General features: G+C 44.2%; 1 protein-coding gene across 2 annotated transcripts in view; it reads left to right on the top strand.

Annotated features, from left to right (window-relative positions):
• The first annotated feature begins 4,244 nt into the window (after nucleotides 1-4,244).
• The window catches only part of NUAK1 (NUAK family kinase 1), a 48,422-nt gene continuing 36,466 nt past the window's right edge, over nucleotides 4,245-16,200 (top strand). Inside the window, exon 1 of one of the 2 annotated variants that reach the window (XM_058804898.1) lies at nucleotides 4,245-4,544. In XM_058804898.1, coding sequence (XP_058660881.1) covers nucleotides 4,245-4,544 — 300 coding nt within the window. The remainder of the gene's footprint in view (nucleotides 4,545-16,200) is intronic. The other variant, XM_058804899.1, reaches the window with a different exon arrangement.

Raw genomic sequence — 16,200 nt, 5'->3', positions numbered from 1 at the left:
GTCCAGTTAATGCATACAGCCACACTGATCTTGATCATCAAACATGAGCAGTCAAGGCAACTCAATTGACTTAACTATGGTTATGTTTTTCTTGATGTACAGATTATAGAGCTCAGCAGAGAGGACTGAAACCTAAGGGAGCAGAATATTAGTATCCAAGAACACATATCCACTGCATCCAGGAATCCCTTTAGTACTCATTTCTCCTCTTTCCTCTATATTACAGTGTAGAGAACAGCCAAGGAACATATTCCAGCTCTTTGACAGGTCCTGGAAGCCAATCTGTGTAAGGGTGGTAACAACACTGTTAAACAATTCATAAACACTGGAGAATGCTGAAGAGCAAAAGGTCTGAGTACAGATGATACCATCTCACCAGGATGCCATATGCGTAATACTTGCACAGAGAGTACTTGGTCTCAGTTGGTAAATTAAGTATTTCAGAAAGTATCTTTGAAATCCTGTTTTGTTTTGTTTTTATTTAGCTCAATACATGGAATAAATTAACATCAGCTCTATGAAACTCATGATTCATAGAAGCTGTCAATTTTTTGAGGAGCCCTAAATATTTGATTGAGTTCTATTAAAGCCAGTGGGCTTTTTTACCCTGAGTATCTCTATGCCAGACAGAAAATAAGTTGTGCTGTTTTGAAAGTTCATGGTAAAATTGATCCTAAAAAATGCACCAAATTTTATAATAATTTTTTGCTGCTTGCATGTTGCAATCTTTTAAGATAATTTTCCAACCCACATTGACTTCAGGAAGGTAAACCTCCTGAAATTACTGGCTTTTTGTTGTTATTGTGATAATCTGTATAGTTTAGATTTGGTACAACATATCCTCCAATATTGTTTTGCAAATTAGAGCCTTGTCCTATTTCCTTTGAAGCTGGCTAGCAGAAGTCTGCTGGTTTCAATGGGAGGATAATTCCCTTTTGTGAACAAGGAAAAGCAGTTATGTAAAATAACACTGTCAGAAATTAAGAATTCCCCAGTGGTGTCTATAAACTCAAAGAATTGAAATTCTTACCAAATGTTTATCTCAGAAACAATGAAACATTACATGTTTTACACAGACTTGCTAAAAATTGCAAGGAAACATCTCTGTGTGTTGGTGATAGTCAAATATATGTATACTTTATGTTTATCATTATTTTCAATTATCATTGCTATTACACACAAGCACAGAAAGTTTCTTTTGTCCAGTTCCAATTTACATATCTAATTTTTCAATGCCCACTGGCTTCACATTTAAGAGCATGGAAATTTAAAAGGAAAAGTGGTATTTCTTATGTTACATAGTAGCTGTGCTTATTGCATTACAAAATCAGCAGTTTTAATTTTGGAGTTTCTCATAATTTCTATAAATCATTGCTGTATATTGGGTTGTGATTGGATATCTCTCCAATCACAATCCAATACATAGCAATGATTTATGACATATTTCCTTGAAACTGATGACTTCCATGAAAATGATTATGTATGCTTCCAAGCAGCTAGAAGGGACCACTCCTGGGGGTATTAACAATGCTCATGAGTACAACATAATGAAACCTCTTTTCATCGTGGGCATTCATGCTTTTCTGCTATTCAAGAGGTATAAAGGACCTAAATGCAGGCTATATGAGTTACAGCCCGAAGGGAGCTTCCAGACTGTCTGACAATCACAGCTGGACACCTCCCGCCCTGCTGCCTCTGGGAGGCCCCAGCCAGTCCTGAGCTGCTCCTGCAGCACCCTCAGCTGGCACAGGTCAGAGCAGGGCCCAGGCCGCTCCCCTCTTTGGTGGGACCAGGGCTTGCACTGGACATGCAAACACTAGGCAGTTGTCACTGTCATCCTGACAGACTGCTGCACCCCTGGCACCCAGTAAGACCGGGACTCTGATTTAATCTACTTAAGTGAAGTTGCGCAGAGGTGAACACACGCCAGGACAATCTCTCACCTCTCCTGGCAGGCAGTCACGGGCACCCTTCATGTGCCCTGTGCTGCCAAGCCCCTCTCCTAGGCCCCTTCTGCCTCTTGCTGCTGCTGCATTCCCATCCCTGTGCCAGTCCTTACTTGCAGCAGGTCTGTCCTGCATTCCAACACATGGATGTCTCTTGAGGCATCCTCTCAAATGCAAGAAGAGCTATGTAAGTGGGTTTCAAACTGGGGGCATGGAAGTCAGCCAGGGCAGTAGCAGATGTCCCTCTGTCCCTGTCCTGCATGTTCAGGTAGCCCAGGCATTGCATTTTCTGTGCCAGCTGGGGGAAATGCCACAGCACTTCAGAGCATAAAAACAACAAAAACCTTCAAGCTACAAATGTCATCTTGCTTCTTACAAAGAGAACACCACAGAATTTTGTGCTTTCCACATTTAAGATAAAGGAAGGGGTTACAGGAAGAAAACATTTGTGGTTTTTTTTTTTTTTTTAATGGTAACAGAGTGAAACTTCCTTTACCTTTCCTGCTTTGGAACAGCCACTTTCTGATGCATTCTGTGAAAGAGATGTTAGATTCCATGCTCCCAGACTTCGATCAATATCGGGCTTCCAAAGATCAAGAAGCCAGTATAGATGTTTCCTCTGAACGCTGCAGGATTCTTTCTGTCTTTTCCAACCCTTCTGGCATGGTGCTGGCTCCTGCCAGGAACGGGGCACTGCACTAGGCAGACTTGCCTTGAGACAGCTGGACACTTTTGCTGATCCTAAAATGAAGGTGTAGTGATGTAATTAGAGAGAAACTTCTGTTTTTAAATTCAAGTCAGAGAAGCTAAGGCTGCAATCTCAGGGCAGAGTGTTCACAGTCTCAGGAAGAAACCTTGCAGAAATCCAGCTTTACACACAGGCCCAGTGAGTTAGAGAAACCAAACAAGCATCCTCACCAAAGCTGGTGCCTGGGTATCCCCCCATCACCTTGACACTCCAGAATTAGTTGCCTTTGACAGACCTGAGCCTTTGCAGGAGCCAGCCAGTAAAACTGTATGAGCACATGGATCAGCTTCTGTGCTAGCACTCCCCCAGAGGGATGGGGCTATTGGCTCCTGAAATTCTGTGCCTTGATATTGCTGTGACCACAGAGTGGAAGCCAAGATTTCCAAAGGTCTGTGTGTTATCTTTGCAGAACAGACAACCGCTACTGTAATCTGCACTTTAAGAACATTCGGTGGGGAGGAGACACTGAACCAGGGCTCTCACTTGAAAGCCTTTGTGTTGTTCCAGAAAACTGGCCATAGTGGAGAATTCCAGAATTATTCCACCCCATGTAAATTTCCCATTTCTGCTACAAGTGACCATCTGCCTTCTCTGGCCATGAACTTGGGGATGGCTTCTTTTCTAAAGGGAACAGATGATTCATCTTAACCTCAGTAAAATTTGTATATCTGTGTTGGTTTAAGCATTCAAGCTGTCTTTGAAAGAAATAACCCTTAGTTTAAAATGAAGAAAGCATAAAACCGATGCATTCGTTGTATTTCAAAGATCCCGAAAGCAGACATGAGGTGTTCCTCAGCTCTTGGCGCAGATTTGCAAGTAAACCACAGCAGGACTGGGCCCAGGAAGGTTCCTCACCTTCAAAAACTTTGTGGAGCAGGCAAACAGTGCCTGCCCATGCCAAGGACAGGCGGCACCTGGGTGTGACTGAGTTTTTCTGCCAGCTCCACCAACATGGAAACCCGACAGGAAACCCTCGCCCGCTTCGTGAATGAGGAAAATTAGAGGTTTTCTGGAAAAACTTTCCAGATCTGTATTTGGTGTAGGCTTTCTCGAGTCCCTTCCCGTCGTCCCTGCAGGTGCACACACCAGACCCGCGGGGCCGGGGCCGGTGCTTCGCCTCGCCTCAGCCCGGGGCCGCGGGGCCCAGGGGCTCAGCCCAGGGCCGCGGAGGCGCGGCGCTCGGCCCCGCTGAGGCGCCTTCCAGCGGCCCGGGAGAGCCGCGGCGGAACCTGCACATCCCCGGCAGACAAAGCAGTGCCCCTACCAGCAATCCCCGCCGCTGCCCCCCCCGCCCCATCCACGGCTCTCGGGGCGGGGCGGGGCGGAGCGGGGCGGGGCGGGGCGGAGCGGGGCGGGCCGGGCGGAGGAGCCGCCCCACGCCGGTGCCGCCGCCGGGGCGGGCGGCGGGGAAGGGGCGGAGAGCGGGGGCGCCGCCACCGCCCCCTGGCCCGCCCCGCCCGCCGCGCCCCGTGGTGCCGGCGCGGGCGCGGGGCCGAGGCAGAGGCGGTGAGGCCAGCGGGGCGCTCGTACCGCGCCCGCTGCCGCTGGGCATGGAGGGCGCCGAGGCGGCCGCCCGCGCCAACAGCAGTTCCAGCTCCAGCCCCGCGCCGCCCCGCTGCTCCTCCTGCGGCCCCGGCCCGCCCGGCGGCGAGGCGGCGGCGGCGGCGGCCATGGAGGAGCCGGTCCGGGCGGCTCCGTCCCCGGAGGTAACGGCGGCGAGGAAGCAGCAGGGGGTGAAACGGCATCACCACAAGCACAACCTGAAGCATCGCTACGAGCTGCAGGAGACCTTGGGCAAAGGCACCTACGGCAAAGTCAAGCGGGCCATCGAGAGGTTCTCTGGCAGAGTGGTAAGGCAACAGAGCGGCTTCTCTCTGCCTCTTTCTCTTATATACACTATTATATATGCAGGTGTATATATAAGATCATATTCCAGCGCCGATTTCGGAACAGAGCTGGCCGGGTGCATCCGTCCTGTGTACTGGGCCGGCGGGTGGTGCCAAGGCGGGGACCCGCTCAGCATCGCACCCGTGCCTGCGGTCCGCGGCTTTGTTCAACCCTGCAGAGAGACTTTCATCTGAGAGGAGTGGTAGAGGCATTGTAGTAGCTCATTGGTACATTTTGGAGAGATGTGTTATTATTGGAAAATTAGGGTGACTTACTTTTTTTTTTTTTTTTTTTTTTTTTTTTTTTTTAACACGCGTGTCCACTGTGAATAGTTTTTTGCCCAGTGGAAATTCACGTTTTGGAGAAACCTGTCACATCCCCTGGCTAACCAGCGCTGCTCACAAAGTACTGTCAGAAGGGAAAACGTTTGCTTCTCTGGTTAAAAATGCTGTGATTCGCTCATACTTCTGTGAGCTGAACTTTGCTGACACCTAAAAAAATTGCAGGGACTGCAGCCCACCCCATTGGTTTTTATGATCCATTTCACTGCTCTGGTGCTGGCTGGCTTGAGACTTCAAGCAGCCTGGGGATTGTCCATCAATAACTCAGCTTCAGCATTTCCTCACTGGTGCAGCGCTCCAGCCGGGCGCAGAAATGCAATTGAAGCAGCGTACATATTAGTCAGAATTATTGTCATTTTTCCTTCCCAGAAATACATAACTATCCACAGAGGGCAGGGGAATGAGAGGTGGGCATTTTTGTGTTAAAGAGATAGGGTTTTTTTTACAGAGGTCTTTGTCCTGAAGTGCACTATATGAGTTTTCACTGGACTTCATCTAAAAGTGAGGTATTTCCCTGGTGATGTTACATTTACCTTTCCCTTTTGGTTGCTGGGGAGCTCAACACGCACCCAGAGGCAGAAGGGCCTGTAAAAGAAAATGAAATTTCAGATGCTATGACTTTAATAAGGAACACTTTGCAACTGAATATCTTTGTGTTGACAGTGAAAATGAGAGTTCCGGCCAAGTTGTAGTCATATCATATATGCTTTCAGTTTATTAGCTCATTTGGAGACTGGCTGAAGAGAAACCAGAGATGGACATCTCTGCACATGCTCACTCTAAGTCCATGATTTTTAAAGTTTGCTGTCTTGGCTGTTTTATGACTTCAGGCTAGCAAAAGCTTCAGGGCTATATTATATGCTTACTATTATTTTTTAAGTAGATTAGTTTTGAGTTGCATTGTAAAATGTAGTGAATAAACAAATAAGTTGGAAACATCTCTTTTCAAGGAGTTGAGAAATAAACAAAAAAAGGGTGGCAGTAATGTACCATGAGATTTGGGTTTGGAAAGAGCTCTCACAGAGGAAGGGATCTAGAGTAGGTAGATGTGTGTCTCATCTAACTTAACAACACGCTAGGTCTTTCCATATTTTGCTAACTGTCAAGCTCTTCAGCTGCACAGTTAGAGTATACTTTGATGTTATCGTCAACTGAATTTGTATGGCCAATGCCATCTTGAAATGGAGAGAGTGAAAATCAGAATACCTATTCAATCTTAAATGCAATAAAAATATATAATTTGCTGTATCAGCTGGTATGTAGAAGCTGAACAAGTCCTTACCAGGGTGTGAGTTTTTTACTGGAGTAATGCAAGCCTTGGCGTGTGGCACTCCGTAATTATTAACTAGTCTGCAGGCGAGCTCTGGCGTAACGTGTCTATTTGAACTGTAACATCTGTGAGTGTATGTAAAATATCCAGAGTTTGTCTGCTTGCAGAATAAAAGCTAGTTGTCAGGAATCCAGCCAGATCTCGGTGAATGGAAAACGCTTCTTGTTTTCTGACAGTTCCCTTGTCTGACTGTTACTGATCAGTGTGAACACTGATTCCTTTCCATGGGTGAGATTAGAGAACTGACTGGAGATGACTGATCAGAGAGCAGCAGTTTTTCTTTGCTTTTTCCACCCCTCTTTCTCTTCCCTTTCCTCTTCTCAGTTCTTTTTAGGGGCAGTGTTTGTGTTATCCATGAGCAGGTTGGACCAGATGCTGCCGTGTCCAGTAGGGAATGCGATGTGGCCGGCACTGTCTCTTGCACCATGTCCAATGCCAATCCTATTGCAACCAGCAGCGAGAGTCCTAAGGGTGCTCTTGTGCAGGCTGTTTGCTTCCTGCTCTGTTACTGGTTTAGCTGATCATCACTTTCTTTACTCAGTGGTAAGTGTTACTGGTTTAGCTGATCATCACTTTCTTTACTCAGTATTTAAAGCTGAATGGTAACAGATTGCAAAGCTGGACCTTGTGTTCCCATTCATCAGTCTTGTTCAAGCAATTCTCCTGTTTAGCCTTTCCACTTCTCTTGTCTGTCAAGAATTTCTTTAGCTGTATGGAATTTAATAAAGAGGTTTACGTGATTAGCCAGGCTTTTAATATGAAGCACAAACTTTGAATTTGTTGTCATCTATATAAACAGAGCTCAGAAATGAAATAAACTGTTAGGTTTGGGTAAATAAAGTAAAACCAAGGTGAGAAGGCAGTTCAGTGCAAAGTACAGATGTGCTTTAATGCTATGCCATTGGAAATCAGTAGCAGGATTTCTGTTGACTCAAATGAAATTAGTATTTGGCATGTGTTAGCAGGTTACAGGTTTATTCAAATTGTTATTCCTCTTAACTTTAACTTTGTTGTCTTTCCTTGTAATGCAGTGAGACATGATCATAAAGTTTCCTGCCATAAAGCTCCAGGGTAGATTGTATGATACATTTGGTTTGTTACTGGAAACAACTTAGGTGAATTTGTGCATTAGTTACCACAGTGACTACAGACAGTATTGCATGCTGCATGGAGCAGTTAAAATATAGCCCAGTATATGATGTATGAGGTGCCTAATTTTGCCAGCAAGGTTTCTTCATTTGTGCTGTCTCAGTATACACAGTTGTAACTTTTGACATTTTAAATTAAGGCACCTGTAAGCAACACTCACGTTTCTGTGGGTGTTTTTTCCACTTGTCATCTTGCACATGTTAAACCAAAGAACGGAACTTTTGTTAGTGTTATGTATTCAATTTTGTTAGCCAAGAAATCCACAGTTACGCTTATTTCAGCCTTATTTAAGGTGTGTATTGACCACCTCTGGCTGATTCTACGCATGGTGCCTGAAGATGGTAAATGCTGCTGGATTCTTCTTTGAGTAGATGATTCCACTGGAATAAATAGTAAATAGAATGCAGATTTCGATTACAGATAGGTGTTTGCTGTTTGCCAAAGCCAGGAAGTTTGTCTGCCTTTCTCTCCCTAGCCTGCGCTTGGGAGGTGATGGGGAGTAGCTGCAGGAGCCTGCCTCCCCTCTTCCTTCATCTTCCTCTTTCTGCCTGAGCCACTACATCTTTTCTTCCTCCTCACCAGCAGGTGGAGGAAGCACTATTCTCCTCCAGCCGTTCCTCCGGAAAGTTAATTCTTTTGGGAATTGATGACAAGCAGCAGCCCAGCATGGAGAGCAGGCACATGGTGCATATTTGGACAGCCATGTTATGTGTGGTGGCTGCCGTCTATTATTTATCTCTTTTGCATAATAAGTGCGGGTAGAAGGATGTTGCCAAATGTAATTGGTTTCTGGATCAAAATCTTGTAAAAAACCCTCAAACTTTAGAGCAACCAAATATTTTATTTACAACTGCACTGCAAGTCTTCACTTTGACACAGGTCTGGTTCTTGATGAGTTTGAAGGGTCGCACAGGGTCTTTGAAACCTGGAACAGCAACAGATTACATGAAAGGAGGACTTTTGCTTTGCTGATTGTATTTCTCCATATCATGACAAAACCAAAATTTGAATATCCACAATTATGGCTCTGTCATGTCAGTAAGTAAGGCCTTGTTGGGCACACAACCATTTCTTTGGAGTGTGGTTTTTATAAGTTCCTTATAATAGGATAAAAGTGTGTTAATGGGTCACTGAGGGCAGTGAAAGCCAGGTGAAACATTTGTTCTCTCACCTGTGCTGCCAATATCACAGAAAATGTGAGTATCCCTCTGATGCATGTGATTCTTTTGTCTTTAATAATATATTTCTATTTTTTGCCCTGAGAATTTCTCCAGTTAGCACTTGGGTCACTGCTTCATATTGATTTTTATCTCGGTTGCTTGGTTTGCATCTTCTGCGGGATAATGTCCAAATCTGACACAGAATCTGTTTATTTCTTTTTAGGTTCTTGTTGCTCTTACTAAGACATCTTCCTTTGTGGCAGACACAGGAATAAGTATCTACACAATGCTGATGTGATGTGAAGTGTCTGTACAGTACTTTCTTAGCAGGTTCCTGATTCATGAATGTGGCTTCCACAGCTCTAATAATACACGTCAATTATAGTATTAATAGCTTGCATTACTACCACATTTTATGCACGAGAAAGGAAAAACTTGCCAATTAAAGCCAAAATCAGCAGAAGTTTCAGCTAGTTTTGAGTGCACAACCAAGTACCTGATTTGTCCAGACACGTAGACTATGTAACATCAAGGTCCTGTGGATGACACCCTCCTCTTGCAGCACTCAGCCTGTCCTGCCTCCTGGCCTCTCTCTTTACCCGGGGCTTTTGTCCCTGTGTGACATCCAGCTTTGGTCTCCATTGCTGGCCCTTTTGTGCTGCGCTGCCTCCTGCTTTGTTGTGCGTGCCAGCGCGATGACCCGCGCAGGGTGTGCGGCTCTGCTCCCTGCTCTGGCAGCTGCCAGCAGGGTCTGTGCAGCCTGTGCTGCCAGAGCAGGGCACCTCTTCTGCCACGTCACATGGGGGCCAGGGGTTCTTCAGGGCAGAAGGGATTCTTGCAAAATATGTAGCCTAAATCTTATGCATGTGCATATGTATTTATTTATTTATTTAAGATGTTCAGACTGAGTTCCTTTAGGGACTTGTAATGTGACTAAATCTGGACAGTGTTTTCATGGTGCTGAAGGCATGTTAGTGAAACTCAGGTCATCCTCTGCATGCATGGAAATTCTAGACCTGGAATGAATAGAAGTTGGAAAGAGCATATGGGCTTGAAAACAGTTTTGCTGTTAATTTGTTATTTTTTCCACCCTTAACTATTATATATGTTCTGAGATTGTGGTTTAAAAAAAAGCAGCAAATGGAAAGAAAACCACTGGAATTATTCTAATGTAATTCACAGTGAATATTGTGGGCTTTATTACCATAGGAGTTACTACCTGGTTGTATCAAATTGCTGCAGTCTTCATATAAACACTTGCATAATTGTAATGCCAAAGAAGACCTTAACATTAAGGGGTGCAGACAGAAATAACTGATTACAGCATGAAGGTCATCAGGAGAAAGGCACTAGAACAGATTACTAGTTTTCTGCACTGAGAATTTCTGTTGGAGAAGCAGATTTGTTCAGGGAAGTATGGGTCAGTGGTATGAAAGTCTGAATTAATGACTAGCCAGTAAGGGGTCATCTGAATATATTCGTTTGTCATGTCTTTTCTTAAATTAGAGAACAGCATGTTCTTTGAGCTTTGAGTAAAGATCAAATGATATTTTCTCAATGATGTTGCACTTCCTTACAGGTGAAGAAATTAAAAGTTTCCAAGAGACTGTTGCCTTATTTTTTTTCTTCTGCATTGGATTGAGCAATTTTGGGCCGATGATAAACTTCCCTGTGTCTCAGTGTATTCCTTTCTGGAAGGGTTAATATGGGAAAGTTAGACTAATGAGCAGGGCACATTTTGGCTTGATGCATACTTAGTGTGATTCCCTCTACATGTGAAATTTCACAACAGAATTTGAGCCAATGTTTTTAATGCAGCTTTCAGCTAAAAACGCTATAAAATGCCTAAGTGTTTTTACAAATGGTTTCACAGCACCATGTGCTAGGTAACACAAGAGAATGGAAATTGCTTGTATAAAGTCTTTAATTAAATATTGCTAAAATGTACTGCATTTTTTAGTGGCATGTGTTCTAAAAATTATTATTTTTTAGGAACCGCAGAGTGGATTTGCCATGTGGAGACAGTTATTGTATGTACTGTAGTTCGGGGTCATGCATGTTGAATGAAACTGTGTGGAATGTGCAGTTCTTGTGAACAATTGTTTATTCTTTACAGAACTGTAATTGTAGTTAGTCTGTGTTTTGTCTGGTAAATAAGTAACTGGAGAGCTTCTGCTGGAGTGAGGAATTGGGAGGAGGCACCCAGTGGGGCAACAGCAGTGCCAAGGAAGAATGACAACTGCGTGGGTTGAAAACCAGCTCTGGATATATCAGCCCTGAATACCAGCAGGTGAACATGTGTATAGCCATGATTATCCAAATGTAGAGCCTATGGGACATGTTTTCAAAAGCTGTGTACCAGGCATTTGGAAACTGGTTGATGACCTTTGGTTTGACATGGGCATCTGCCTGGTTCTAGTCTCTCCCTCCTGTATACACTCATGTACCCTCTGTCTACATGAACTGGAATGCTGATGTCAAAGCTCCTCCTCTTGCTTGCAACCGTGCTCCTCTCAGCAAGACACTGTTCTCCTTACTGATGTCTTTTATATTTTCCTCTAAAAAGCGGGACCAAACAATGCTTTCTGCTACAGCTCTGAACTATTCTCTGAAGCTAGAGGTTTGCCTCCAGGCTTGGGGTGGGATAGGAGCATGGATAGCAAAAGCTATTGTTGGCTCCTCAGTGTGCTGGCCTGAGCCTTAGCAGCTCCTGACCTGGGCTAGGCTGGAGGCAACCATCTCAGGTGTTCTGTGTTGATGGTTTCACACGACCAGTGATGGGCACATTGGCATGGGACCTACAAGAGCATGTCCTTCTTGCCTCCTCCCTAAATTGCCCAGGTGTGCACCAGACACTATAGAAAAACCTCGTCATTAGCACTGATGGGTCATTGTACTTAGGATAGTTGATATGTCAGAGGAAATGTCTCAGATAAAAAGGTCTCCAACTAAATATGTAAATGATATTTGTCAGTGTTTCCTTCAAATATCTTTCAGCAGATGTGAATACGATGTGTATCCATTTAATAAACTAAACTCAAAATAATTTCCACTTTGCTAGATATATAGGGAATAGCTGGGGAGGGTGGGGAGTGAACTACAAAGGAAGGTAAAAACTGCATATGTGTGTTGTTATATTTGATGACCGATTCATTAAAGCCATAAGTGTATCCAGGCTTTCAATAGTCTTCTCCTGCTGTTGCTTCCTGTACTCCCTGGCTACAAAATCAGTCTCTATGGCTCTCATTCCTCTTACCCACATGAAAGACTTTGAGCATCTGCAAGTTATGATTTGAGAAGTATCTGCTTTTAAACAGAATATATTTTATCACCATGTCTTCACAGGCAGCATAGTACGTTGTATAAATTAGGGGATCCTAGACCTTTGAACACTCGAAGGCTGGGTGAGGTACTCCATGTGTGTACTGTGTCTGGCCATACCCCTCAAACATCCTGGACCCACACCAAAAATGCTAGATGTTTAGTGGGTGTGGAGGCCCTCCTGTAACCTTTACTGTGTGCTGCAAAGCATGGAGGGGGCAAGGTTGTAACCATCCCTTGATCTTCCATGGTTCTTGTACTCTTACTTGAGCTCCACAATTTCTCTATTTTCAACTCCAGACCGTGGGGCAATCCTCAATTCAGTTTGTTAAACTGTTGCATGATATAAGCTCACTGTGTCCCTCAGCTCTCCAAAGACCGAACTTCCTTAGCTCTGATGGTTTATGAACCATCAGTCCTTAAAGCTGCTATTGGTCCATGATGTGATGGAAGTCCTGGGTCTTGCACAAGTATAGACTTTTCCAGGCTCTATGCTTACCAATGTAGGAGATAAAGGAACCACCATTGAAGTATTTTATTCACTTGAAAAAAACTCTGTCACAGGACAGCTGTGGGACAAGGGGTTAGCATGGCTGGCCTGTGTGAAACCATCCTGGCCAGTTGTAGATGAATGTGAAAATCACAAAATAAATGCTGGTCTTGTTTTTTATAAATATTAAGAAAACTGCAGCTGAGATTGCTGAGCTTAGCATGCTCCTAATGTAACTCTTAATTTCTGGATTCCACCTCAGCCTTCCCTTCTCACTGTCAGCATCTCCCACTTCACCTCACCACACCTTCAGCATGGTGCCTGAGAGCGCTTGCTGCTTTGTCCCTGGGACACTAGCCTGGTGAAGGGGAGGGTCTGCTGCACCTTGTGTGGGGCTGGCTGCCTCTGTGACAGGGCATTGGTGTTTGGCAGGCTGTGCTTCCCCTGTTGCCGCGCCTTCCTGGGGAACATTGGTGATCCCAGAGCCCCTCGGTGACTCTGGTGCAGCAGTCACATATGGGATGACTTAAGGCTGGAGCACTGTCTTTCTTCTGAAGTCTGGCTACTTGATGGACTTGCAATTATCTTAATGTCTGGCTGGGCCATGGAGCTGAGTCAGCGTGTTTGGCCTTAAGCAGCCCTGCTTCAGAATAAAGACACTAGTTACGGGATATTAGGCTTAAAAAAATAGTAATTTATTGTTCCTGTGAAATTATACCAAGTTCAGGGACTAAATTTAGGTATTCCTTGGTAGATCAGAAAAATTGAGATCCTGCTGTTGATGGAGATCTCAAAGCCTTCATATCATGTTTCCTGTACACAATAAGGCATTTAATCTCTGATGGTATTTCTAATCTCTATTAAATGCCTGGTGGTGAAAGATATCTCCTTTTATTTGAGGTACAAGTGTTATTTTAAAAATGAGTGTGAATATTTTTTTAATCACAAAAGATAGCAATAGGGGTTGGGTAGAAATACTTCTTTGAGCTGTGTGGTAACTAAGCAAATGTTTCTTTTTGTTTAACGGTGCTTTGTTGTTGACACAAAAAGGTTAAGTCTTTTGCACACAAGTCTGACAGGGGAAGACAGCAAAGCATTTGTTAAAGAAATAGCTTCCAAGGCACGTGTTCAGAGCTGTCACTTATTTGCATATTTTTGCCACTCTGCACAAATCAAATATTATGGCTTCCCCAGCAGAGTGCAGCTCAGGAAGGAGGAGCAAAGGTGCTCGGAGATGCCTGGGGACAACTGGTGCAGTGGATTCTGCAGGGCAGAGCTGAGGGCTGTTGTTTTGGTGGGAGGAAATAAAATAGCCTTTGGGACGAGAAGAGGGGAGAGTGCAACCTTCCCATTTGGTATGTGCTCTAATGCCATGTGGTCTGGAACTGGCAAAATTCCTGTGAATACCTGCTGCAGGCAATGCGGGCTTAGCTGACCTGTGTAGGGATGTAACTGAGAGATGTTCACATTGGCCTCTTGGGAAGATACCTTTTTAATCAGGACTATACATGAGCATCCTTCATGCTACTTCCTTTGTCATGTTTTTATTCTCTTCAGGGCACCAAAATGAGGTGAAACCATTAAATGGTGATCTGTGGGTTTAAGCTCCAATTCTTGTAGGAGCCAACTGTTACAGCCATGCTTTGGGCTTCCAGGAGGGTGAGTGGTTTCCCTGAGGTTCATCCAGAAACTCTGTGGTGGAGCCATGAGGAGAGAGCTGAGGTTGACCACAGCTCCAGCACTGTGCTGAGCCATTCCTTGTGTGGGTATAACCATCTCAGGAAAATTGCTCTTAAAATTAACATCTTCTTCCATAGTTTCAGTCACACTTTGAAGGGATGGTGCCAGTTTTTCAAAAACCCGCCATCTCTTGTGCCTTGGAGACAGTTCTCACTGTTGATCACCACCTGATACAACTTAGTTGCTGTTGTGTCAGCACAGCCTGGGAGGAATGAGGGCCTTTAGGCTGGATTGTGCAGTGCTTTTGCACCCAGGCCCGAGACTAGCCATCCTTTGCAACTACGGTTTTTTTTTTTTGTGTACAGTTTGAGAGTTTTCTACCAGTGTTTCAGTAAAACAAAGTATTCCTCCATTCTGTCTGGCATTTTATTGTGTAAACGTGGTCTAAGGGAACCTGTGATAGGCCTTGTTTTGGGTTATGCATTGCTCACAAGGAGTTCATCAGGGAGAAAGATTTCATGCTGTACTTCAACCTCCTTCAAGCCTTTCTTGGATGAAAGGAAAACTCTGCAACCGTGAATGTAACTGATTATCATTATTGGATGTCATTACTCACTCATTCTGAGCATAAGCCAAAAAAACTGCATCGCCTGTGATGTATGTGGGTAAAATGCTGCTCTCAGTTGCGTTAACACTTATAAGCTGAAGAGTATAGTTCGGCCCTTTTTTTAAATTGAAGTATTTCTTTAACACAGGCAAAGACTAAACAATACACTTGAAAGCGATTTGTGTTATTGTCTGTAGAGCAGAGCTTGTATTTTATGAACTGGCTGATCATAAAGACAGTATAAATCATGAAAAGCATTCTCATTTGCCTTTTCTTTCTTTCTTTCTTTCTTTCTTTCTTTCTTTCTTTCTTTCTTTCTTCTCTCTTTCTTTCTTTCTTTCTTTCTTTCTTTCTTTCTTTCTTTCTTTCTTTCTTTCTTTCTTTCTTTCTTTCTTTCTTTCTTTCTTTCTTTCTTTCTTTCTCTCTTTCTCTCTTTCTCTCTTTCTCTCTTTCTCTCTTTCTCTCTTTCTCTCTTTCTCTCTTTCTCTCTTTCTCTCTTTCTCTCTTTCTCTCTTTCTCTCTTTCTCCCTTCCTTCCTTCCTTCCTTCCTTCCTTCCTTCCTTCCTTCCTTCCTTCCTTCCTTCCTTCCTTCCTTCCTTCCTTCCTTCCTTCCTTCCTTCCTTCCTTCCTTCCTTCCTTCCTTCCTTCCTTCCTTCCTTCCTTCCTTCCTTCCTTCCTTCCTTTCCTTCACTTCCTTCCGACACTTCCTTCCTTCCTTCCGACACTTCCTTCCGACACTTCCTTCCGACACTTCCTTCCGACACTTCCTTCCTTCCGACACTTCCTTCCGACACTTCCTTCCGACACTTCCTTCCGACACTTCCTTCCTTCCTTCCGACACTTCCTTCCGACACTTCCTTCCTTCCTTCCTTCCTTCCTTCCTTCCTTCCTTCCTTCCTTCCTTCCTTCCTTCCTTCCTTCCGACACTTCCTTCCGACACTTCCTTCCGACACTTCCTTCCGACACTTCCTTCCTTCCTTCCGACACTTCCTTCCGACACTTCCTTCCGACACTTCCTTCCGACACTTCCTTCCTTCCGACACTTCCTTCCTTCCGACACTTCCTTCCTTCCTTCCGACACTTCCTTCCTTCCTTCCTTCCGACACTTCCTTCCTTCCTTCCTTCCTTCCTTCCTTCCTTCCTGATGGGCCTTGTAGAGTAGAGTTACACTCAAATGTCTGCTCCAGGATATTTTAGTTGAACTGTGCGAGTCCATTAAACAAATGTAATGGATTTTTGGAAAGAAGAACTGCATGTTTCAAACCAAATGTTTTACATAGAGAACATCTGGTTAGTTCTGGATGTTTGTATGTAGAACACATCAGACAGCAGCCATAGTGAGTTCATCTGGGAGGTTGCCTGGGATGTAGTTGTAGGATATGACAGTTCAGTTGTTATGGGGAATAATTCCTATGAAGTATTGCCATAAATTGAATGTTTGGCACAAACAGCTGTATCTTTGTTTTACTGCACACCCAAGTTATTCTTCTTATCTGCCCAGCAAAACTCTAGACGCTGTTTAAATAACCCAGTAAAATCTG

Source organism: Ammospiza caudacuta, chromosome 5 (genome assembly GCF_027887145.1).
Source record: "Ammospiza caudacuta isolate bAmmCau1 chromosome 5, bAmmCau1.pri, whole genome shotgun sequence".
NCBI lineage: Eukaryota > Metazoa > Chordata > Aves > Passeriformes > Passerellidae > Ammospiza > Ammospiza caudacuta.
Note: the sequence above shows the minus strand (reverse complement) of the source record. Positions and strands in the feature narration are given on the sequence as shown.